General features: G+C 38.1%; 1 protein-coding gene across 8 annotated transcripts in view; it reads left to right on the plus strand.

Moving 5' to 3' along the window:
* SIPA1L1 (signal induced proliferation associated 1 like 1) overlaps positions 1-26,428 on the plus strand; it is a 413,451-nt gene that overhangs the window by 302,433 nt on the left and 84,590 nt on the right. For all 8 annotated transcript variants that reach the window (XM_006167962.3, XM_006167963.3, XM_006167964.3 and 5 more), the window contains 2 exons: positions 12,436-12,539; positions 16,618-16,775. In XM_006167962.3, coding sequence (XP_006168024.1) covers positions 12,436-12,539; positions 16,618-16,775 — 262 coding nt within the window. The remainder of the gene's footprint in view (positions 1-12,435; positions 12,540-16,617; positions 16,776-26,428) is intronic.

Here is a 26,428-nt window from a genome sequence, read left to right on the forward strand (position 1 = left end):
TGAGAGGGTCTTTGGATTAGCACATCTGTATTGCAGTCCATAGTAATCTCTGATTTTCTGTACAGGAAATTAAATAAGGCGTTGAGTCATGAAAACAGAAAAGCATTTATAAACTCCACTGCAGGGAAGAATTTCCTGTTGCTATGGATTTGCTGTTGCCAACTTGGAAACGACATGCAAGAAAGACTATTAAAACCCATAAATAGCCTAGTCTCTTAAATATTATTCTAACATTCTATACTTTGCTTGCAAATGTATAAAATGTTAAATCTTAATGTGCCCTTAAACTCTTTATCCAGATATTCTGATATTCACCCCATACAAATCATTCATGTTGTCCCAGTTTGTTGTGTTGTATAAATTAATATCACCACAAAAAACTACAGAAAAGATTGGGGAAGAGAAAATGTAATAAGCACTCTGATTTTATATGGAATGATCAGATTGGAGTTGATAAGACTGTGTATTATTTATGTATTTACACACTCCGAGTCGCCCCTTGCCGATGACGGGCCATGTGAGGAATGTGTAGCTAGCATACAGTGAAGCAGTGTGGCATCTACTAGGGCACTGGAATAAGTATAATAAGTACATTGTGCACCTTTTGCTTCAATAGCTCAGGAACTGCAGAGGCTACAGGGAGATGAGCCTGGATTAGTGATCTGCTTCTAACAACACAGTTTTAGGGTTATATAATACGTTCAGCAAGTCAGGGTTCTTCTTCATTGATGTGCACTCCTTTAAGGAGTTCAGCTCTTTGAGGCACGTCCTTTTGAGACATAACTCCTGAGAAAGATGCAATTACTTTTTCCTTCCTCTCAGGATGTTGTGAACCAAAAGTAGGAAAATGTTACCACTCTGAAGCCCTGAAGATGGCAGTGTGCAAAATTATCTCTTTTACCTCGCATGAGTACAAGCAAAACTGGGGGAGTCCATTAGCCTTGTCATTGAAACCCACATTAAATAATAGCAGGTCACCAAAATAGATAACAGCCAGCCTCCGCACACCTTCACAACCTCTTAACTAGCCATGACACACCACAGACAAGACTTTGCTCTTGTCTTTTGTGACAGGATCTCACCACATTTTATTTACCTTTATTTTGTGTCAAGAATTTCTTTCCATCTAAAAAGTAAAAATTCTCTTTTCAGAACACATATTCTTAAAGAATCATTCCTATCATAGATGTCACTGCATCTGTGGACTTGTAGTTTTCATCAAATTAAATATTACTTGCCATTATTTATTTGTTTATTTTTGTCCATTTTCTTTCCTTCTGAGTCATCAGTTACACCTGCTGTATCATTCATTAGTGTATCAGAAGTTAATGAGGCAGGAACCAGCAGTTAGTGTAATGGCTATGTCACTGGACTCCCACCTAGTCGACCGTGGTTCGTGTCCCGGACCTGGTGGCTTAAAACTCACGCCGGGTGCATGTGTGTGCGTGCCCAAGATCCAGAGAGGAGAATGGAGGAGAAGGGATTGTGGCATGACTAACCCCCTGGGGGTGATTTCTCACTTTCTGTCTCACTATCTCTGTCTGTCTGGCAAGCGCACATGCCCTATAGTGAAAATCTCCCCCCACCCCCAAAAAAAGAAGAAGTTAATGAGGCGCTGTTTCGTTATTTTGTTTTCAACCTTTTATTCCCCTTTGTTCTTCAGTTCAGATAATTCCTGTTACTGTGTCTTCAAGCTCATTGTGGTTTTTTGTTTTTTTTTTTTTCCCCCGTAGTATCTTGATCCACTATTACTCGCGTCTGATGGAATTTACATTTAAAAGCTTCAGGCCTAGAAGTTGCATTTGATCATCTTTTTCTCTCACTCTGCCACATTAGACTAGTGTTATCCTTTATATCCTTGAATATCGTTACAGCAGTTGTTTTCAAGTCTGCATCTGCTAATTCCATCATCTCTATCATTTTAGATTTTCCTCTTGTAGTAGATTTTCTACTGCTTCAAGCTATGTTTTATTGGTTCACATGTCTGGTTTTTTTAAATTAGATATTAAATATTGGGGATGTTTTGTCATTCAATGTCTGGGTATTGCTGTCTTCTTTACAGTTTGAGTTTTGTTTTAGTAGAGAATTAATTTAATGTCAGACCTGCTTGATCTTTATGAGTCTTGTTTTTCAGCTTTGGTAAAGCATACCTAGAGTAGCCTTTACTCTGGCTAATTTGACCCTACTTCTAGGGAAGGACTTTCTGTACCTAAATGCCTTCTTATTCAATGAGATGTCTCTACTATGTCCTGTCAAAACTTGAGTGTCTTCTAACTCTGTGTGAACTCTGGGACTTGTTTGGCTTATAATTCTTTGGGAGTTCTTTCTCTAATGGTTTTTTCTTTGCTTCACTTTCTATAGTTTAACTCTTTGTATGTACAGCTTAGTATTCAATCTGAAACTCAAGGGGGACCCCCATTCAGATTTTCATACCTCTTTTGGTCTAGCATTTCCTCCCCTTTGGCACTCTGCCTAGTTAATATCAGCCACTTTAGACTTCCTAAACTCCTCTTTTGGCTTCTCCCTTCAAGGCTCTGCTCTGTACCATTATCCCAAAAATGTCCCTAGATAGAAATCCTAGGAGATCCTAGGGCTCAATTTCATTCATTCTTTTTTCTCAGGAATTGACAGTTGTCTATTGTACAGAGTCTTTCAATAGTTGTTAAGGATATTTTCTCAAATTTTCTAGTGATTTACAGTGGAGCTGAGCTCTGTACTGAGTACTCCATTATGACAGAAAGCAGAAGTCTCAGAGATATATGAGATATAATCCCCAAATATCCTTCTACATGCCAGTTATTCCATTTTACAGGATTGTCTTCTGTAGATTACCTAACACACCCACCGTTAAATAGCTAGTAAGCATTAGGGAAATAGAAGAGTTCCTAATGGTACAGTTACTACGAAGTGTTCAGAGAAGGAACAAGAGTGCTTAAGTGTAGGCTTAAGGACCGTGAGCCCCAGATGCAGATTTTGGTAGTATCTTGCCCCCCTCACAAGCCCCCGGACCTTCTTATGATTATGTTCAGTTTTTAGTCATTTTGTAAAGGAGGGAGAGCTTCAGGAAAACAAGGACCAATGGAACTATTGAACCATTTCTTTTTCTCCCATTTATCTGTACAGTCTCTTTTCTCATCTCAAAAATAAGGATGTGTAGCAAACAAACTACATATAAATATGTCACAGTCTGGAGCAGTTCTGCAATGAAGAAATTTTTAATAGTGAATTTAGGTTTTTTCTCCTGTTTTTGATATCCGTATTTGGAAAATACAATCACTAGATAATTATCCTTTCCTTATAATACAGTAAGTACAACAATAAACTTCCCGCCATGCGGTTTATTATTTGAAAGCTGAGATCAACCCCATTTTAAGCTGCGCATATGGATTATCACTTGGGAAGTTATTTCCTGGTGAGTCTTGCCTGTCAAGTCAGCACATAGGAGACCTACTGTAGAAGCCCTCTGTGAAACATTTACAGCCCCATCTTCATTAATTTGCTACAATACTAGTAAATTCTTGTTGGTTCCTCCATTTTTCCATGAGATTTAATGTCTAGATTTAAGGCTTTTGGTTAAGAAAATAAATTATTTATTTGGAATATTTACACTGATGAGGAAAGGGATTAAAACTAGCGCTGCTGAAGTATTTTGCACATGCAAAGAGCTATTCAGAGTTCTAGAGATTGAGGAGTGAAGAAAAAGATTATTTTAAAGGAAACTACACTTTTTACCTTAACTGCACAAAATTCTAAATTCTAACCAATACATTTAATGGACATTCTTTATGGACTAGCAATTTTATATGCATTATTTCACTTAATCTTCCCAGCAGTGAGATTACTAAAAAGTAGAATAGAGAATAGAAGTGACATATTTGTGGTCATTTGGCAAATGATACTGTTGACATTCAAATCCAGATCTTTTTATTTGCAGGGAACACAGGTTATTATAGCTACCTGGCAATATGAGCAATAGGTACAAAATAGAAGTGACTGAGTCCTAAGAACCAGCTGCACGCTTCCTTTGTCCTTTTTCTCTGAAAGAGTAGTGAATTTTAGACCTTGAGCCCAAGCACATTCATACATTTCTTGAACTAACAGTATGAATTTGCCTCTCATAGCAAAGGGTTGCAAACTCTTAATTTCATTCTCGCTGAAGTAAAGTAGCCTATCTCCTCACCATGACTAAAGATACATTGAAAAAAACATTGATAAATATGGTGGTTGTCAGAGCAAGTGGAATTTGTGACTTTCCCAAATATGTCATTAGGGAATGAAATAGTACAATGTAGTCAAAGTGGGCTACATCTCAGATACATGCCAGTGTTCTGGAAATGAACACGGGGCCTCAGCTGTGTTTCTGAGCATTGACTTCAGCATTTCCAGACCTCAGGCAAGGCTGCACAGATGTGCAATCTGTCTGCACCTGATTCCACCATAAAGGTCTCAAATGGAAGGCCCCCAGCAGTCAACCGACTTTCATTACACTTCAGACTATGGATGAGGACCAGATCCACAACCTATCTGTGATATCTTGCATTCGATGCATTCTGTAGTGGTAAAGTCATTAATAAACTAAACTTAAACTTTCTTTGTTCTGTTGGCTTTATTAGTCAATATGCATTTGCTTAATAAGGTTCGTTTCCTCCTTGTGTCCATAAACCCTGAAGACTAGGAACTTTCCAAAAACCAAATTGCATAGACCTTTCTCTATCTAGCTTTCTGTAACTCAGACATTTCCTTTAGTGCCCAAGAAATAATTAAATGAAAGTAATTACTTTTTCCTGATTCAGTTTCATCACGTACATCTCTGTCACTCAAGGTTTAGACTACCTAAAAGCAAAAGAGTTGAGCCAAAAGAGAAGTCAAGGCTGATCATGACATTAGTCATACTTGAAACTGCTCCTGTAAACTCAGCCTGTTTGCACCATTTTCAAATAGTTATGCTTAATGTAGGATATTATTACTTGTTTACATCTTTTCAAAGTATCTGAAGGGAGTATGATTACTATCAGTTCTCAGGTATTCGGCATCTTATGTTCATCTGGTTAAATATCAGAGGCTTTGCTTTCTAGTACTTAACTGTAGAGTGCAGAGAGAGTGTGTTCATGATACGTGCTACTCAATGTAATGTGATTCAGAGTTGGATCATGTGATTGCCAGGATGGCCTTTATAATGCCTGAATTTACTTTTTTTTTCTTTTAGACCATGGTTTATTTTATTTATTTATTTATTTATTTATTTATTTATTTGAGATTTTTGCTATAGGGTGCATGCACTCGCCAGAGAGACAGAGGCAGAGAAATAGAATGTGAGAAATCTCCGCCCTCCTCCAGTTTAGTTTATTTTTAACGCCCATGATGCCATGAATTCATAGAGAATATGCCCCAGAAGCAAAGGCTCCTTTCCATTGGCTCTCACAAGTGTGCTTCTCTAAGGTGGAGCAGGTTGGCACCTCAGTTGAACCCAGGTCCCTTTCTCTTTGGCTTCCTTCTTTTTCTGGTCATTTTCCTTCACATGTTTTAGGAAGCTGTCTCTGCTCTTAGAATGCTTAATATGCTTAATGTGCACATTAATTCTCATGGCAAGAATCTTGTCCTTAACTTGTTTATTTACAGCAATGCCAACAGCACACTGGGTAACGTAGAATCTCCAAGTTTTGCCAAGGTAGCATTTGTGGGACATTCTTTTTCTAGCAGTAACATTCCCTCCATGTTTACAATATCACCTTTCTTGTAGATTTACATGTATGTTGCCAAAAGAACCACTCCCTAGAAGAACATACATCAGGTGCCTCTCCTCTTTCCCGTTCTGTTTCTCAGGAATTGACAGTTGTCTATTGTACAGAGTCTTTCAATAGTTGTTAAGGATATTTTCTCAAATTTTCTAGTGATTTACAGTGGAGCTGAGCTCTGTACTGAGTACTCCATTATGACAGAAAGCAGAAGTCTCAGAGATATATGAGATATAATCCCCAAATATCCTTCTACATGCCAGTTATTCCATTTTACAGGATTGTCTTCTGTAGATTACCTAACACACCCACCGTTAAATAGCTAGTAAGCATTAGGGAAATAGAAGAGTTCCTAATGGTACAGTTACTACGAAGTGTTCAGAGAAGGAACAAGAGTGCTTAAGTGTAGGCTTAAGGACCGTGAGCCCCAGATGCAGATTTTGGTAGTATCTTGCCCCCCTCACAAGCCCCCGGACCTTCTTATGATTATGTTCAGTTTTTAGTCATTTTGTAAAGGAGGGAGAGCTTCAGGAAAACAAGGACCAATGGAACTATTGAACCATTTCTTTTTCTCCCATTTATCTGTACAGTCTCTTTTCTCATCTCAAAAATAAGGATGTGTAGCAAACAAACTACATATAAATATGTCACAGTCTGGAGCAGTTCTGCAATGAAGAAATTTTTAATAGTGAATTTAGGTTTTTTCTCCTGTTTTTGATATCCGTATTTGGAAAATACAATCACTAGATAATTATCCTTTCCTTATAATACAGTAAGTACAACAATAAACTTCCCGCCATGCGGTTTATTATTTGAAAGCTGAGATCAACCCCATTTTAAGCTGCGCATATGGATTATCACTTGGGAAGTTATTTCCTGGTGAGTCTTGCCTGTCAAGTCAGCACATAGGAGACCTACTGTAGAAGCCCTCTGTGAAACATTTACAGCCCCATCTTCATTAATTTGCTACAATACTAGTAAATTCTTGTTGGTTCCTCCATTTTTCCATGAGATTTAATGTCTAGATTTAAGGCTTTTGGTTAAGAAAATAAATTATTTATTTGGAATATTTACACTGATGAGGAAAGGGATTAAAACTAGCGCTGCTGAAGTATTTTGCACATGCAAAGAGCTATTCAGAGTTCTAGAGATTGAGGAGTGAAGAAAAAGATTATTTTAAAGGAAACTACACTTTTTACCTTAACTGCACAAAATTCTAAATTCTAACCAATACATTTAATGGACATTCTTTATGGACTAGCAATTTTATATGCATTATTTCACTTAATCTTCCCAGCAGTGAGATTACTAAAAAGTAGAATAGAGAATAGAAGTGACATATTTGTGGTCATTTGGCAAATGATACTGTTGACATTCAAATCCAGATCTTTTTATTTGCAGGGAACACAGGTTATTATAGCTACCTGGCAATATGAGCAATAGGTACAAAATAGAAGTGACTGAGTCCTAAGAACCAGCTGCACGCTTCCTTTGTCCTTTTTCTCTGAAAGAGTAGTGAATTTTAGACCTTGAGCCCAAGCACATTCATACATTTCTTGAACTAACAGTATGAATTTGCCTCTCATAGCAAAGGGTTGCAAACTCTTAATTTCATTCTCGCTGAAGTAAAGTAGCCTATCTCCTCACCATGACTAAAGATACATTGAAAAAAACATTGATAAATATGGTGGTTGTCAGAGCAAGTGGAATTTGTGACTTTCCCAAATATGTCATTAGGGAATGAAATAGTACAATGTAGTCAAAGTGGGCTACATCTCAGATACATGCCAGTGTTCTGGAAATGAACACGGGGCCTCAGCTGTGTTTCTGAGCATTGACTTCAGCATTTCCAGACCTCAGGCAAGGCTGCACAGATGTGCAATCTGTCTGCACCTGATTCCACCATAAAGGTCTCAAATGGAAGGCCCCCAGCAGTCAACCGACTTTCATTACACTTCAGACTATGGATGAGGACCAGATCCACAACCTATCTGTGATATCTTGCATTCGATGCATTCTGTAGTGGTAAAGTCATTAATAAACTAAACTTAAACTTTCTTTGTTCTGTTGGCTTTATTAGTCAATATGCATTTGCTTAATAAGGTTCGTTTCCTCCTTGTGTCCATAAACCCTGAAGACTAGGAACTTTCCAAAAACCAAATTGCATAGACCTTTCTCTATCTAGCTTTCTGTAACTCAGACATTTCCTTTAGTGCCCAAGAAATAATTAAATGAAAGTAATTACTTTTTCCTGATTCAGTTTCATCACGTACATCTCTGTCACTCAAGGTTTAGACTACCTAAAAGCAAAAGAGTTGAGCCAAAAGAGAAGTCAAGGCTGATCATGACATTAGTCATACTTGAAACTGCTCCTGTAAACTCAGCCTGTTTGCACCATTTTCAAATAGTTATGCTTAATGTAGGATATTATTACTTGTTTACATCTTTTCAAAGTATCTGAAGGGAGTATGATTACTATCAGTTCTCAGGTATTCGGCATCTTATGTTCATCTGGTTAAATATCAGAGGCTTTGCTTTCTAGTACTTAACTGTAGAGTGCAGAGAGAGTGTGTTCATGATACGTGCTACTCAATGTAATGTGATTCAGAGTTGGATCATGTGATTGCCAGGATGGCCTTTATAATGCCTGAATTTACTTTTTTTTTCTTTTAGACCATGGTTTATTTTATTTATTTATTTATTTATTTATTTATTTATTTATTTATTTATTTATTTATTTATTTATTTATTTATTTATTTATTTATTTATTTATTTATTTATTTATTTATTTATTTATTTATTTATTTATTTATTTATTTATTTATTTATTTATTTATTTATTTATTTATTTATTTATTTATTTATTTATTTGAGATTTTTGCTATAGGGTGCATGCACTCGCCAGAGAGACAGAGGCAGAGAAATAGAATGTGAGAAATCTCCGCCCTCCTCCAGTTTAGTTTATTTTTAATGCCCATGATGCCATGAATTCATAGAGAATATGCCCCAGAAGCAAAGGCTCCTTTCCATTGGCTCTCACAAGTGTGCTTCTCTAAGGTGGAGCAGGTTGGCACCTCAGTTGAACCCAGGTCCCTTTCTCTTTGGCTTCCTTCTTTTTCTGGTCATTTTCCTTCACATGTTTTAGGAAGCTGTCTCTGCTCTTAGAATGCTTAATATGCTTAATGTGCACATTAATTCTCATGGCAAGAATCTTGTCCTTAACTTGTTTATTTACAGCAATGCCAACAGCACACTGGGTAACGTTGTAGAATCTCCAAGTTTTGCCAAGGTAGCATTTGTGGGACATTCTTTTTCTAGCAGTAACATTCCCTCCATGTTTACAATATCACCTTTCTTGTAGATTTACATGTATGTTGCCAAAAGAACCACTCCCTAGAAGAACATACATCAGGTGCCTCTCCTCTTTCCCGTTCTGTTAATTCTGTTGGTCATTTTGGTGTATTACTGGAAGATGGTGGTTTGGCCTGAATTTACTTTTTAAGTTTTGAAGTTTGATACAAATATAAAGAAGTATTATCTTTTCACCATTCTTCTCCAGGCATATTTATCCTTTAGAGGTTGCTGAACAGACACACATGCACACACACACACACACTCACACTCACACATACACTATTATGCATATATTATTCTCAAACCAAATAAGAAAGCATTTTTTTTATTAATTTTTATCTTCCTGATTGTCATTGTATTAAAACTTCGATGGTTTCATGACCACTAAAAATATAAGAAGAACTTGGATGTTTTATTCTCTAGAAAATAGAGGAAACAATTTTTTTTTCTGTTTTTCCTGGTAAAGTTTTATAATTCCATTATGTACATAGTAGTTCCAGCATTTTATTGTTTTGGCTCTAGTTTCATCTCTAAAATGTTTGAAACTATTTCTCAAACTTTGGAAAATTATCCACAAAACTCTGGGGTTTGCAAGGTTCCCCTGAAAAAGACTAGTCAAATAATATACATATACTGTATAGAATGAGACAGAGAAAGAGAAGAGGATCTAGAAGCAGAAATATACTGTATAAAGTAAGGCAGAGAAAGAGAAGAGGATCTAGAAGCAGAAAAACAAATTATCTTCAAGATTCTCCCACATCAACTTTCCTCTCTGGCAGTAATCTTTTTAGGATTATACTGACATACAAAGCAAAATGTAATAAATGAATACCAGATGACAGTCTTTTCTCCTAGCTCATTAATTTTGCTTAAAATTGACTAGAAGCACATGTAAGTACACGTCAAAGCTGACACATTCCCTTTAAGGTTTTAAAATGTACTAATCAGCTCTACAGATATTTATAGCAAGGGCCCTGAACAATAGACAAGTTCTTCATTCTGAAGACCTGTCTTCAGTAGTTTTAACTGAGCTTCATTGTAGTAATGTGCAGTTTTTTGAGGTGAGGGTCATTAACATGTAGAAGACATTTTTTCGTTAGGGAGTTACGTATTGATACATATTGTGGCAATTTTAGAAAAAATATTCTTTGCCGTGTTGTATTTTTAACTTATTCTAGAACCTTTGTATTTTATGTTGACTTCAGAAGAAAACACCTTCCCCAGGCTCAAACTTAAAACTCTGGACTCTAGGACATTTTTAGGAAGCTATCTGGAAATCAGGGTTGTAGTCTATTCTAGGAGCAGTTCTTAGGGGCAGTGGAGCTCCTGCGTTAGTTACCTAGGGTATTTACTAAAAATAGATTTTTCTGTGAGAGGTCCCATAGGTACCGAGCAGTATTTCTGGGGATGAGGCCTAGGAATTTGCCTTTTGAACTCCCTTGGTGACAATGTGCATTCTGAATTTTGAGGAATACTGCATTTTGGTATTTGCAAGAGGCTTTGTCTTACAGAGCCATCTCTGAAACATAGTAAAGTGTTTTGTTCCTCAGAAAATAAGGCCGATGGAAGCTTTAAGTTTACCCAGAATGAATGTACTGCTTGTTATAACCTGTAGGTCCAGATCCTTCAAGTTAAGCAGATAGACCCTTTCAGTGGGTGGCTACTAATTTTCTCCTCTGATTTCCAGTTATTTGTGAGCACAGTGATTCTGAAGCTTTGCTAATGATTAAGGCAGTCGAGTTAGGTTTTTGTTAAGGAAAATGACTACATAATACACAATTAAGCCTTTAAAAGAATTCTCAGACGCTGCCATTATTACATTCCTCCATAGTGTTATAGTTTGGTTAAATTACCATCATTTTGCTTGAAATGGAAGTATTAAAAAAGGGGTTCTTGGGACCAGCAGAACCATGGCATAATGGTTACGTCTTTGGACTCCCATGTAGTCGACCGCGATTTGAGTCCCAGACCCAGTGGCTTAATACTCACACTCAGCACATGTGCATGTATGCCCAAAATCCCAAGAGGAGAATGGAGGAGACGGGATTGAAGTGTGATCATCTCCTTGGGGGTGCGGGGGGGATGATTTCTTAAAAAGGGGGGGATCTTAGCTTAATGTTTGCGGACAGGATTCGGGAATCTATAAACTTGATTGGAAAATCATTTTATATTTATTTTCACTGATCTCAAATTGAAATTTAGCTTCTTCTTCAATTATAAACATAGGCTACAGTAGTGTATTAAACCTAACCCTCATTTGTGATTTCATTGCCAATAGAAAACACAGATTTTTTCAAAAGAACTATTTATTTAATTTCATTTAGTACTATTATTTTTCCTAATTTTTTTTTTGAGAGGTTTTTTACTATAGGGCACGTGCGCTCGCCAGACAGACAAAAGAGCAACAGAGAGACAGAAGGCGAGAAATCACCCCCCAGAGGGGATGGCCACGCCGCAAACCCTTCTCCTCCATTCTCCTCTCAGGATCTTGGGCACGCATGCACATGCGCCTCGTGTGGATTTTAAGCTACCGGGTTCGGGATGCGAACCACGGTCAACTACGTGGGAGTCCAGCAACATAGGCATTACGCTAACTGCTGGTTCCCAAGTACTATTATTTTTTAAAACTTGTTATAGGGCATGTTCACTCACTAGAGCGAGAGAGAGAGGAAAAGAAAGTGAGAAAGCAAGCCACCATATCCAAAACTTGAACAGCGATCAGCCATATGTGAATCCAGCACCTTAACCACCACGCCATCTATTGGCCTCCCAAAGCCCAGATATTTTAATATTATTTATTGTTGCAGGTATCCTACAATATTGCTTGTCCTGAGCAGCACCTTTAAAATTACAGTAATTATTAACCAGCTGCTAATTTTTCTAATATAAATTTTGTAGGTCTTGTGCAAATCATAGTTTTATTTGATTGGCGTTTTCAGTATAACTCATTTCTTTTGAAATCTTACATATTTTATATTGTACACTTAGAAATATTATTCTGAGAAGGGATCCAATTCATAGGCTTCAGTATTCTGCCAAACCTCAGGTACCCAAAAAAAAAAAATTGGGTAAGAATAAGTCTTATCTGGTCTTGTCTAGGACCTTTTTATCCTAAATCGTTTTCTTTCTTTCTTTCTTTCTTTCTTTCTTTCTTTCTTTCTTTCTTTCTTTTTTTTCTTTATCTGGTCTTGTTTAGGACCTTTTTATCCTAAATCATTTTCTTTCTTTCTTTCTTTCTTTCTTTCTTTCTTTCTTTCTTTTTGAGATATTTCTCTTCAATGAATAATGTTTTTTTCTATTTGTACAGTCATCTCATCATTATATGTGTGTATTTTTTAACTGCAGCTGACTCCACTGGAACCCATTCTCTGTATACAACATACAAAGACTATGAAATTATGTTTCATGTCTCTACCATGCTGCCATACACGCCTAACAACAAGCAACAGGTAAGAGCCTGTGTGATCTGTGTTTTCACCCTAGTTTCATTTCCCCCAGAAGCCTAAGTGGTAAGTTTATAAAATCTTAAGCCAGAATTTAGTGTTGCACCTGTCACAGCAGCAGGAAGCTTTGTGCTTTGTGGAAGTAAGGAATAGCAAATGAGCTGAAAACAAATGAAGAGACACAGATTCTAGGTTAACAGCCAGCTGGATGGCTTTGTGAATTAATCATTTACTTTTCACCCACGGGGATTGAGGTTTTCATGAAATCTGAAGTGAACAAGTTGAAATCATGGTGATTAGATGACTCCACAGGATTGCAAAAAACATGTAACAGTGGGTGAAGTTTCATCTCAGGAGGCCTCTGCACAAAGCAGGCATTTCAAAGGAGGTTAAGTATACTAACTTGCAGAAGAGTCAAAATAAATGTCAGTGGAATCTCAGAACAATATTCTTTCTTAACATGTTCATCAGGAGATAGCAAAGAACATAAATAATGATTGTGTGTGAGCATGCCATACAGTTTTTCTTTAAAAGCACAGTGCCTAATTACTAAAATGTGAGCTAGAAAGATTCGGAAACTGAGAGACAAATTGTTACAGAGCAAAATAGAAACTGTCAGTGTTGTTTTAGATAAGATGTGGTAATTACTTAAAAATATTATTTTTTTAAGTAATTGTGTGAGTGTGTGTGTGTGTGTGTATGTGCATGTGTATACATGTGAGAGAGGGGCAGAGGGTACCACCCACAGGTTCTTGTCATGCTACAATCCCCTTACCTGACCCTTCAGCTTGTCAGGATCTTGGGTGCCTGTGCATGCAGCCAGTGAGATTTCAGCTAACCCAGACATCTGACTACATGGTTGGTCATGTGGCTTCCCGCCCTGTAGTTCAGTATACTACATACTGTGCCATCTATGCTGGGCCTTAAAAATATTTAGAAATAAATGATGCCAAACTGAAGGGTTTTTTGAAGTTTATTTATTGAGAGAGAAAAAGAGACAGGTTCGCTCAATAGGGTCTCACCACACTGCAATCTCCCCTTATGCCTTCAAGCCAACCAACATCATGGGTACATCCATAGGCATGTCTGGCATGCTCAAGACAACCCAGAATGCACAGTCTGAGCCTTCTCATTTGGCTCCAGCATCACACAGAGTTCCCCTACTGCCTGGGTCACCCAGCTGGGCCCAAACTGAAATTTAAAAGGACAAGAGAGCTAACAAAACTCCCCTTTCAATAGCTGTTTCAAACATGAGCAGTCAGGTTTTACTGCTGACCTTAATATGGGTATAGATTTTTGTTATTGTCCATTGTTGTTCTAACAGAACACAGGCAGCTGCACAATGAATCACGTCCTCTTTCACAGAATTTAACCACACAGCGTTAGATCTAATCTAGCACTTCACTTTAGGTTTGATTAAGTCAGAAATCTGAGTGGCAGAATTTTGCCTTTCATGATAACCAAGGTAATCAACAATAGGAAGCAAAGCAAAGAATCAGCTGTCAATCTGAAATAAGCCTGTTTTAAGATAAACTTCCTGATCTGGATTTTGTTGACAATTTGTTTTGTATAAATTCCAAGGTTTTATTTTTTTTTAATGGCTTTTGTTGTACAGCACGTGTGCTCTCCATAGAGAGAGAGAGAGGTAGGGAGAGGGAAAGTGAGAAATCACCCCTCAGTGGGGATGTATCACTGCACTGCAGGCCCGTCTCCTCCATTCTCCTCTTGGGATTTTGGACACGCACATGTGCCCAGTGTGATTTTTTTAAGCCACTGGGTCTGGGACTGAAACCATGGCTGATCATGTGCCAATCTAGCACCTTAACCACATCACCTTCTGGCTCAAAGGTCTTGATTTCTCTGAGAAAAGGACACTATGCTAAGAAAGATACACTAGACTTCTTAGTGTGGCCTGTCAGTAGACAAAAAAATATAACAGTACTTTCTCTCTCTCTCTTTCACCAAAGACCACTCGCTAGAGACAGACAGAAACAGGGTGGGAGTAGAGAGAGAACACCCCTCGCACATCTTCCATGGAGTGTGGTCATGTTACAGTTCCTTCTCCTCATTTCTTCCTCTTGTTGGAAATTTGGGCACACCTGTGTCCAACATACTTTTCAAGCTACCAGACCTGGGATTTGAATTGTGCAGTTGGCCATGTGGGCTCCAGCTACCTTAACCACTAGGCCATGCAACTGGCCAAAGACCTTATTTTCTTCTATGTAGATTATTTTATGCATTAATAAAAAAAAGTGTTGCTTTTAAAATCTTTTTACATTATAAAAATATTATAAATGTTATTATATATAGTGTGAGATGGATAAATGGATTTGTTTCTGTTTGGGTCCATATTAAGATATTAATTTTTCTAATCAAGCCATATTTTGAAAAAAGAAGGACACTGTACAAAAAAAGACAATTCTACCATCTATGCAAGAATGATAAAATAAGTAGATAAATAGTATTTGTTTGGGATATCCGAGATCTTGAGTAGATTAATAACCTTTTTAAAGAATTTTAAATTGAGATCAGCAGATGACATAATGGTTACATCTCTGGACTCCCACGTAGTTGACTGTGGTTCAAGTCCCGGACCTGGTGGCTAAAAACTCACTCTGGGCATGTGTGTGTGCGTGCCCAAAATTCCAAGAGGAGAATGGCAGAGAAGGGATTGTGGTGTGACCATTCCCCCTGGGGAGTGATTTCTTGCTTTCTGTCTTTCTGTCTCCCTAGCGAGCACACGCCCTACAACAAAAATATCTCTTTTTTAAAAAATTGTATTTATTTTATTCATTTCGATCATTTGAAATTTTGCTATAGGGCACATGTGCTCACCAGAGAGAGGCTGGGGGGAGGAGTGAGAAAGCAAACTGCCAGGTCTAAGACTTGAACCATGGTCAACGATGTACGAGTTCAGCACCTTAACCACTGTGCCTCCTGCTCGCCTGCTTAATAATCTTTAATTATTGGTATATTTTGTATAGTAATTAATACAGACCATCCTTTATTCCATAAGATGTGATTAGATGTCATGTTTAGAAATAAAGTAAGCTGCCTCATTAGAAGGCATCCCTATAATTTATTATCAAATTATCCTATCTCTATCATTTGGGATGCTTTCAAATTTCTGAGGTTAAAAGTACATTTCCTGAACATTCTAATTCCCAATTCTCAGCCCTAATCTAAAAGGCTTTTGTTTCTTACAGCTGGCAGCCAATGCTAGATCACTGATTTTATTGATATGTAATTTGTGTGCCTTAATGTCACTAGAGGATTTTAAAATATGAGTTTTGTAAGTGCAAGCTTACATCTAATGGATACTTTATATAAATGTCACATTTCGTTGTTTTTCTCTTTCAAGAGCCTCTATAAACTAACTGTAAGAAAACTATCACTCAGTTTTTCTTTACACAGCTGAATTAAACTACCTTATACAAACCTCCTGAAAAGGCAGTGGTCTAGGATGATTAAGGTGTCTGAATTTGAAAGACACCCATTCAAAACTCCTTTAGTGTGAAACAGAAGGTGGTCCCAAGCAGCTTCACTGTAATTAAAGAAGCTGTTTAAACTTGGAATTTAACCTGCTTTTAAAGTGTTACAACATACTAGAATATTATTAATTTCTATATTACTGGCTTGTGACACAAAAAGTACATCAAAAAACACTGTAGCCACATTTTCTTTAAATGAAACCAATTAAACTGGAACATAAATTGCATTTTAATTATTTCAGCCTTTCTCATGTCTAAAAATCTTCCTTGTGGAAAGTTCCTTATATGAAAATGAACAAAACTGTTGTTATGGAAACTGAGGATTTGGAGATGCTGGGACTTGGCGTAATATACCAGATATTGGTTAGATGCATTTGAATGGCTATATCGTTTATGCAAATTTTAGAATATTAATTTTAGTATTCTTCTTTGGAAGGAATAATAAGGCAGGCTAACATATTGACAATGACTGTGTAGATTACTTACCCTAATGTTGTACTGATCTGTTTTAAATACAGTTCCATAAGGGAATTAAGGAGAAAAAAGTGTCACATTGTCATTTATTTAGGTTGGTTGTTTATTTTCTCTTGCAGCTCCTACGGAAACGGCACATTGGGAATGATATTGTGACAATTGTTTTCCAAGAGCCTGGCGCACAGCCATTCAGCCCAAAAAATATTCGATCCCACTTTCAGCACGTTTTTGTCGTTGTCAGGGCCCATAACCCGTGCACTGACAGTGTCTGTTACAGGTATGTACTGGGACCACAGCAGAGGCTGGGTAGACTGTGGCTGGTTATTGGCCAGAGCGTTCACCCCGCTCTGCTTCCTGAAGTGGCGATGGGAAGTCTCTTACTAGTGTTTTTGTCCTTGTGCATGTGGATGGCCGGATTCACACGGTGATGTAACCTGATGGCATTGACATTCCCCAGACATGTTGGTTAGACACCTGCTGTTTCCATTTGCACTTCCTCCTTAGGTGGTGTCCTTCATTTGTACCATCTGGTCACCATCTAACTAATTATTCATACTGCTAATTACATTTTTTTTTTTTTTTGGTCATGGCAAAGAGCAGAGTAAAATAATCATAATAAATAAAGAAGTTCATTTAAAAATATATATTGCTATTTAAGAAGTCCAGACTCTTACTAAGGACTTCCTTGATTCACTATAACTTTCCTGACTATAATCTTAGAGGCATTCTGATGCTTTATTAAGCATTTGTTGAAATTGTTCCAGTGTCACTTGTCAGAGACCTAGTCTCACGAGTACCAGAATTCCAGCCTGTCTGCAGAGGTCTTTACAAGGTGGCTGTTGGAGGGCTGGCCTGATGTTGGTGTAGTGCCAAGATGTGTAAGGATGCTCTAGCATTTGGGTAATGTTTTCAAAAATATGAAAACTTAGCATGTCGTTTCATTCTTAAAGTTTAGATGGTTAGCCTTTATTCATTTTGGGTATTTGTTTATGAAGTAAGATAGCTTCTGTTGAATATCGGAAAAGCCTCCATACTCCTACTTGGTTTCTGTAAACAAATTGCGCCCTCATTATTTTTTTCTTTCTTGCTAGGTTACAGCCATTCACGGCAGCTAGACTTCAGTTAATCACAGGCATCCTGCCTTTTGGACTGTGTTAATGTAGACAAACTTTTTTATTTTTAAGAGTGATTTTTGCTACGGGGCATGTGCACTTGCCTGAGAGACAGAAAGCAAGAAATCACTCCCCACTCTGCAATCCCCTCTGCTCCATTCTCCTCTCAGGATTTTGGGCACACATGCACATGTGTCCCATGTGAGTTTTAAGCCCCCAGGTCCAGGACTTGAACCCTGGTCAACCACCTGGCAGTCCAGCAATGTAACCATTATGCCATCTGCTTATCCCACAAACTTTGAAATGTAACCAACTCAAGTTGTTTCTCCACCTCATCACTTCTGTTTTTGTACATCACTTTCCCATTCCTGTACACGTCAATTTCCTTTTCCAGAACTTAAATACTGTGTGACCACGAGGCTATGCAGAGTGTCCAGAAGTTGGTCAGCGATAGCTGCACAATTCAAATCGTGTTAAAAATGTGCTCAATTAAAACTCCACTCAATTAAATTTGCTATTTTTTTCTTTTAACGGTTTCCTACACAGAGAGTGGCCAACACTGACTGACAATTGGTTTGTAAGATCTACCACTATCTAATTCTAGGGGTAGTATGAGTTAATTCTAGAAGTAAAGCCAGCATAATTTAGAGAACAAAACGGATAAAGGTTTCTTTGGACTACTGCCCAGTGCCCCTCCTTGTAGGTATCACAGTAACGGCACGTGCTGAGCTCCTGTGGTAAACCTACCTGTGTGACCTTATTCAGTCTTTAAAACCTGTAGATACTAGTTTTCTTTTTTCTTTTTGCTGGAGGGTACTTTTGCTCACCAGAGAGAGAGAGAGAAATAAAAGCGTCCCCCATAAGGAATGATCACACTGCAGACCCTTCTCTTTCATCTGTCTTTCCTTTTGGGATTTGGGGCATGCACGTGCCTGTACCCAGCATGTTTCTCCAGCTGCTGGGACCAGGACTGTAACCGAGAGGTCAGCTATATGGGATCTAGTAGCCTCAAACACCAGGCCATGGAGCAGGCCCTGTTTTGTGTGTGTGTGTATGTGTACATGTGTGTGTGTGTGCACGTGTGAGTGTGTGTTCATTTATTCTATGAGTGAGCAAGAGAAAAAGAACCCTCAACAGGGTCCCAAGGCTGCCGTCAATCCCCAGCCCCCAGCCAGCCCCAGATCATGTACTCAGGGAAGTCTGTTAACTTGAACTGAGAACCCTTCCATGTGAGAGTGCCCCACAGAGCACTGTATCCTGATGCTGTGCCACACTGGCCCTGAGATCCTGTTTTTATACCTTTCTACAAATGACACAATTTAAGCACTCAGTAGTGAGTAACTTGCCTGAGATCAGCTGTTTGTACTGGTCATAAAGAGATTCAAATCTCAGTAAATTTGATTCTAGAGCCCACCCTCCTAACCATGCCGTGTGCTGCCTATCTGACATGCCACGGAAGCTGACTCTTTGTAGTCCTTGTTCCTGACACTGAGGCTGTTGCAGAACTACTCAGTAATCCTGTTGACCACCCAAGACCAGGGAGGTCGGACGTTTCCTAGGATCAGGGGGTGGAAACCCTGACAGTGAAGCCTTTTATCAAGCACGTAGTCTCTGAAAGGTGCATGTGATCAGCGGCTACCATAATGAACAGCTCACATCTAAACAGACTGTAAGGAGGGCAGGCATCGTAGCCCTTTGCTGCCTGATTCTTACCACCTCCTTCCTGAAAACCATGATTTTTACTGTCTCTCTCTTCTTAATCTGTCACCTCTTTAACTCTCTCATGTGAAGCTGCAAGTTGGACACCGAATACCTCTGCCCATGACACATGGGCAAGTTGCCTCATTTGTTGCCACATTTCTTCCAAGGCCCAACACACTGCTTTTAAACTGTGAATTATGGCTTTTTTATAAATCCTGGAGAACATATTCCTTTGTAGCATCATGAAAAAAAAATCATAAACTTACAAAGCAGTGACGTTTTTCTGTCTTACACTTTATCTTTGATTTTTCTCCATCCTTAAATGAAGTAGGCACAGTTTCTGGCATATGTGATGGTGTCAGGAGGTGCTGGAAGGATTAAATAGGCACTATTCTTATAACTTCTAATGTTGGGGAAAAGTGAAGAGAAGCTTATTTTCTAATGACAGTCAATTTATTATTAAATAGTTTGAAAATTTGTACTAATTTTATGATAAAACATAGATCTTCAAAAAACGTTTCATACTGGTGAGTTTTCTCATACCATAACCACTCTCTACTAGGGGATATAAACTTAGAAGCCTCTTTCACTAAAGGTACTTTTAGGTGGAAAAGTTTAGAGTTTCATTGATTTATACTGATTTCATTCATTTAATTTAGCTTTATCCTAAGTGTTGTAGCTGGAATCATTCAAACACTTTTTGTCTTTTAAATCCTCTTGGTGTCAAGTATCTCCACCACAAATCCTCATGTAATTACTTATTTACACCTACTTAGTGCTTTAACTGTGGAAAGTGGAAAAGTTGCTTTTTACGGGAACTCCTTGCTATATTAGCATGGGGAAGTGTAGGGTCAATATAGGTTGAAATGATAAGGATATTAAACTGAGAAAATAGGATTTAGTCTGTGTTTTAAAGTGAAGATGGATGGGAGTCCGTGAGAATAGTAGAGAGAGTTCCAGGCGTGGTCAGTGGTGTGGACAAGAGACATAGAGACAGGTAGGGAGATGACAGAGACAGGAAGAAGGTCTGTAATGTGGGAAGGATAACCGGGCAGCAGAAACCTTTGGAATGTTGAGCCATCAAAATAACACAGTAGAAATTCAGTTTTAAGGAAATTCGTCAGGTTTACCATGCAAGGTAATTTGTACACAGCAGATATATTTGAAGGTTGTTGTTAACTCATTTACTCGTCACTAGTTCTCTGTTCAACACTTGTCATATATGTGCTTGGCACCGGGATATAACAGGAGAATAAAGAGAGAAAAATTTCTATAAGGGACCCAGAGATAAGGTCTGAAAGTAATGTGGTGTTAGATCTCTCTAGGGAATGGAAAGTCTATAGAGGAAAAATTGACTAATTCAGATGAATGCCCAGAGGCCAGTTAACCTTGAATAGTCATGACATAGCCAAGGACCCAGAAATCAGTCACTCAGTGTGCCTGCTAGAGCTTATCCCATAGCTGTTAAACGAGCCCTCTGGTCTCTGTTATTGTGTTTGTATCATTACAGTGAACTTAATTGCCTGGCCCCAGTTGATAGAACAGATTAGAAGCAACAAATCAAAAAAGATGAAGGAGCTGTGAATGGCAAGCACATGCTGAAAACATCAATATGTGACTACTAAGGGAAGAGGTGCAGAGAAACGGCCACATTAGAGATACAAAGTCAATAAGCGCAGGTCATTTGGTTTGGGGGCAAACGGCCAAATATACTTCACTTACCCCCTTGAGGGCTTTGCTTTGTAAAAACACAGCTCAGAGTATCATTTTTCAATAACTAATAAATTACTAGATCTGGGATTGATCATCCAAGTCTGCAGATATTGGAGAAAGAGACAAATGAGTGCCTCGTAATGGAAGAATACAACCTCACCATAAATCAGCCCTGTCCCCTCCCCTCCCCAAATTAAATCTGAATCCAGTCAAGCCTCTAGACATGGCAATTTACAGGACATACAAAAGACAGAGGAACATAGTTGTAGTGAACAAAATTCAACAGCCTAATAGCTTCACCAAATAAAGTACAAGAAATAAAAGAGTTAGAGAAGGGCAGGAGAATCTATAGAACAAGAAAAAATTAATTAGTTAAAATATACTGACCTTATTTGGATCCTAATTTAGACCCCAAAAAAACTATAAAGAAAAATCTTAGGACTTCTCAAACAACTGCAAATTGAGACTCATTATTTAATGAAATTAAAGAAAAAAAATTAAGTATTTATTTCTTCCATGAGCAAGAGACAGTACCTCCCAACATGGTGTTGGTACCACAATGCACCCCCAGCTTCAGCCAGCCCCAGAAACTGGGCACAGGATACCAGGGAGAGCTCTTCCGTGTTGGTCAGCCTTGCAGAACGTTGTGTTTTTCTACTGTACCACTCTCTGGCCCCTAAGGAATTATTAATATTAAAACTAAGATGCTAATAAGTAGTTGTAATAATGATCCCAGTTTCCAAAACTAATGTTGAATTGTGGTTAGTAGCTATGTTTAAGAAGATAAAAGTATCTCTTGCTCTTTTCAGAAAGGTTTCCATGGTCAGTGGTTAAAATTTAATAAATGTGGATAGGATTCTGTATGATATAATGCATAAAAAGCAATGGGACTTAGACCGCATCATTAAACCTCCTGTATCTTAAATTTCCTTTTCTATGCATTAGAAACTTGCTTGACATCCATTTAAAATCCCACAGAGAAGTGGCTAGCATAGGCATGGAATGTGGTGCGTGCCACGTTCATCTTGTTTTCTCTTAAACACACAAAGCATAAACGAAAATAAAAACAAAAATAGAATAGGCGTAGCTGCAGTGGTGCACGGATAGTGACACCACTCGGGAGATTGGAAATCACTTGGGCAGCTGGGGGTTCAGTTCCTGGGCCAACCCAAACACATTAGCATGCTTGTGTGTACCCGTAGTCCTAGCTTGAGAGGCTGGATTGTGATATAGTAAGATGTCCAAAATACCTATTTCTGTCCTCCCTCTCCCATTTCCCCTCTTGCTACCTCTGTCATAAAAGGAAAATGAATGAATGAATTTGCAAGCTTCAGCTAAGATGTTAAAAGAATCAAAGTGGGTCAAGTGGTAGAAATTCTGTTCCGAAGGTCTATTACAAGCCATAATTAATCAGCATCAGTGTAACTGACAAAAACCTGAATTTGTCACTCAGTGTTTAAAACCGCTCCCTGGCTCAGGCTCCCTGGCATAGCCTGGGATCCTCCGAGTCTGGCCTCTCATGCCTCGGGCTGTATTGGCAGCTTTACCAGTGCCTCACCCCGCCCCTACCTCACTCTTGGGAAGTTATTTCCACCCCCTAGAACATAGTGCTCTGCCTCTGCTCTCAGGACAGGGATGCCTCTTCTCTCACCCCACTCCTCCATCTGATGAATTCCTGCTTTTCTTTTCTGAAGGGGGTGTCCTTGACCTCCCAGAACTAAATATAAAATGCCATAGTTAAAAGAGTTGCCAGTAGCTCTCTGCACTTGCCCAGCAGAGGACTCAATCCACTAGCTGTGGCTTTTAGCAGGTCTTGTATCTGGACTTTTGAGCCTTTGACATACTCATTGTTCATCTCAACATAGGACAGTAGTGGATTAGGAATTGAAAGATAGCCCTGGGAAGGAATGACAGGCACATTTTTCTTCTGCTACTGAATTTTCCTATTCTTTGCCTTGGTCTGCTTCCTTGGAAAGCTCAAGCCAGCAATCTGATCCAGGCTATATAAAAGGAGAGCTTCCTTCTCATTTTGGTGTTTTCTGTGTCACTTTGCCTTAAAGTTTGGGTTGGAATTGTTACTGATGGCTGTTGCCATGTGCTTTCAAAATTCAAGTGTCTCCATCTCTTTTTGTCCACGGAGGCTTCTCTTCAGGTATCTCTGGAGCATCCTATGTATGAGTTTGGCTTGAGTTTCAAGACCTATTATTCATCCATTTGATGCTGACATCATCTGTTAACATGGCCCAAGTCAGATGGGGCAGTCCTGTGGTGGTCTCTTTGGCCATTTGACTCAGGCTGATGGTTCCTCTTAGCAAGCACCCCAGGAGTGGGAGGTTTTAAAACTTTTCTTCAGAGGGAATAAGTGTAGTCTTGCCATAGAGTGTTCTCTTTGCTGCCCAGAAGCTTAAATTCCAATGTTGACTCTCTACGACAATTCTGAGCAAATCGCTTTGTTCTTCTTTGTGTCTATTTCCTGGAAAACTGAAGAATTCGTACCAGCTGTTCAAATGAGAGGTTCAGAAATACATCAGACCACAGGACACTTTTCTAGTTCCTCAGTTGTACTCACAGATTTTGGAGAGAGAACATGTTTTTATGTTAAACAAAATATCCTTCCGTAAATTACAAAATCAAGGTGAAGTTTAAGATGAAACACAATGTTTTATTGGAGGAGTTTAGAGAACACTGAATTCTCCAAGTTGTCTTCTGATAACTTTCCTGAACTGTTTTACCTCTGAGTTTCTGTTGTCTGTCATCTTATTAACCTCCTTGGATAGAGCATCCTAGTTCTCAGACATGCTGAGTAGATGAGGCCTGGCAATAACTGTAAAGAATGGATATTTCTAAGAAGATACAGTATTGCAAACTAGGCTAAGAATCGTTAATCAGAGGCTCTTTGAAATCTGCTTTTAAAAATTTCAAGTACTGGGACCAGCAGATGGCGTAATGGCTCATATCTTAAGAACTCTAATGTCGCTGGACTCCCACGTAGTCGACCGCGGTTCGTGTCCCGGACCCGGCGGCTTAAAACTCACGCCGGGCGCGTGTGCGTGCGTGCCCAAGATCCCGAGAGGAGAATGGAGGAGAAGGGATTGCAGCATGGCCATCCCCCCTGAGGGGTGATTTCTCATTTTCTATCTCTCTTTCTAGCAAGTGCACATGCCCTATAGCAGAATACCTCCCCCCGCCAAAATAATAATAATAATAAGAAAAGCAGAATCCCTCCCCCCGCCAAAATAATAATAATAATAAGGTACCATTTATAACTAACATATCTTTTTTTTTTTTTTTTTTTTTTGTTCCCATTTAACGACATATCTTAAGAACTCTCTATAAAACAAGCTGAAATTCTAGAAAGGCATTTTTTTCTTATGGATGCAAAATAGTCTATTTAGTTTAAACCAGGCCTTATTATCTAGAGTTCAGAATTCGTGGCATCTAAATTAATGAGCTTCTAACCTTGTAGGAACCTTGAAAAGTTAGATTTATCTAAAACAAGACCCTTTATTTGAAAAGAGCATTCTAGGGTATCATCTTCCTCATCTTTCTTCTTCTGTAAGGATTCTATTTCTAATGATGTGAAGCTGATCTTAGCGTCTGTATCGCTTACCTCCCTACCATGGTGAATCATTGATAATTATATGTTATGGATTCAGTTCTTGCTTTCACTGTTCATTCTAGAGGCTTCTAATTATTGGTGGGTTTTCAGTATATGTTTGTCTAAAGTTCTATCAGTTAATAAATAGATTTATAGAAAGCCGGTGATTTTTTTTTTTTAAGGGGCAAGTGGATAGATGGTGCTCATAATTGTACCCCCTGCTAAGCCTTTTCCTTTGCTTATTTGAAATGAAATCATAGCTGTTTGATGACAAAAAAAACAATTTTAGTGAAATTAACAAGAGAAGAAATTACCAATTTAAAAATGAAAGGTATTAAATATTTCTGGATCCTTACAGGATTCTTCTTAGAAAATCTCGCAAATCTGGATTTCGGCATCTCTGCCTGACTTTAAAAGAAAAAAAAAAAAAGATCAAATTCAAATTATACAGCTGTCAGCATTCATGCCAGACAGCTCACAATAGACAAGAAAAATTGCCTTCCTAATACTGATATAATTAGGCCATAATGCATATGGAGGTTTCTGTGTCTTCTCTTCTCCAGTTAGATAATGGATGTAACTTGCCACCTTTCTTTGTCACAAAATGGACTACGAGGTAGTCCTTTTTGAAAAAAATAAACTTCTGAAAAGCAAAAAATAAGCCATACCAGAGCATCTTCTGATAGTGTTATTTTCCATTTTTCTAAAAATATAGTTTGTATCTTCATGTTGCTGATTTTTATTATTTATCCCATTTTTATAAGAATTTTTTAAAGTTTTTTTTGTTTGTTTTTGCCATAGTGCAGGTGCACTTGCCAGAGAGACAGAGAGAAGGAAAGTGAGAAATAATCCCCTGTGGAGGATGGCCCTGCTGTAATCCCTTCTTATCCGTTCTCCTCTCAGGATTTTGGGCACTCATCCACATGTGCCCAGTGTGATTTTCAAGCCACTGTGGAAGTCCAGTGCCTTAACCACAATGCCACCTGCCGGCCAAGAAATAATTCTTTTTTGAAAAGTAATCTTTTTTTTAAATTTATTTATTTTTACTTATTTTTTAAAATTTGACCAGAGAGAGAAAGATGGAAAGTAAGAAAGAAAGCCTCCAGGTCCAGGACTCGAATCGTGGTCAGCCATGTGAGAGTGCAGTGCTTTAACCACCACACCACCTGTGGACTCCAAAGCTGGCTATCTTAAAGGAAGCCCTTTTAAAAATAAAAAGTAAAAGTGGAGCTCTTTGTTTCCATTTGAAAGATGCATTTTCTTAGCATTTCCTTTTATTCTGGATGTTTATAAGAAACTGATTTTATATTTTTCCTAATATTTAGTATAATTGCATAATTATCTGTATTTTAAATAATTTGAAAAGAAGGACTTTTGATGTGTTAGAATTATCATTTCCAGCTGTCTCAAACTCTGCTGAGGTCTTCACATGAAATCTTGGAATGTGACATAAAACAGTTTCTTGGTTTCATTTAATTTCTGTTGTTCTAGGAGAAACTTAAATCTTTTTCTTTGAGACTAAAAATAATAGGTTATCACTGATGTTCATATGGCCCTTGGACCCATGTTTAGCATTGTGTCTTCAAGAGAAAGGACTGGAATGGGCTTTCTTATAGCTTTCTTGCTTAAAGGAATGAGAAAAGAAAAAATTTTTTCTCATAAATAGATTGTCAGAATCAAATACCAAAAGTAAAGAATTTAGACCAAAGAATAGCTCAGTTTAAAAATATCATTTTAAAGCACTGTTACTATTAGGAAAGACCATAATTTCTGTGACTCAATTTTCCTTTTAAAATTATGTTTATA

This window comes from Tupaia chinensis, unplaced genomic scaffold, assembly GCF_000334495.1.
Source record: "Tupaia chinensis unplaced genomic scaffold, TupChi_1.0 Scaffold145367_1, whole genome shotgun sequence".
NCBI lineage: Eukaryota > Metazoa > Chordata > Mammalia > Scandentia > Tupaiidae > Tupaia > Tupaia belangeri.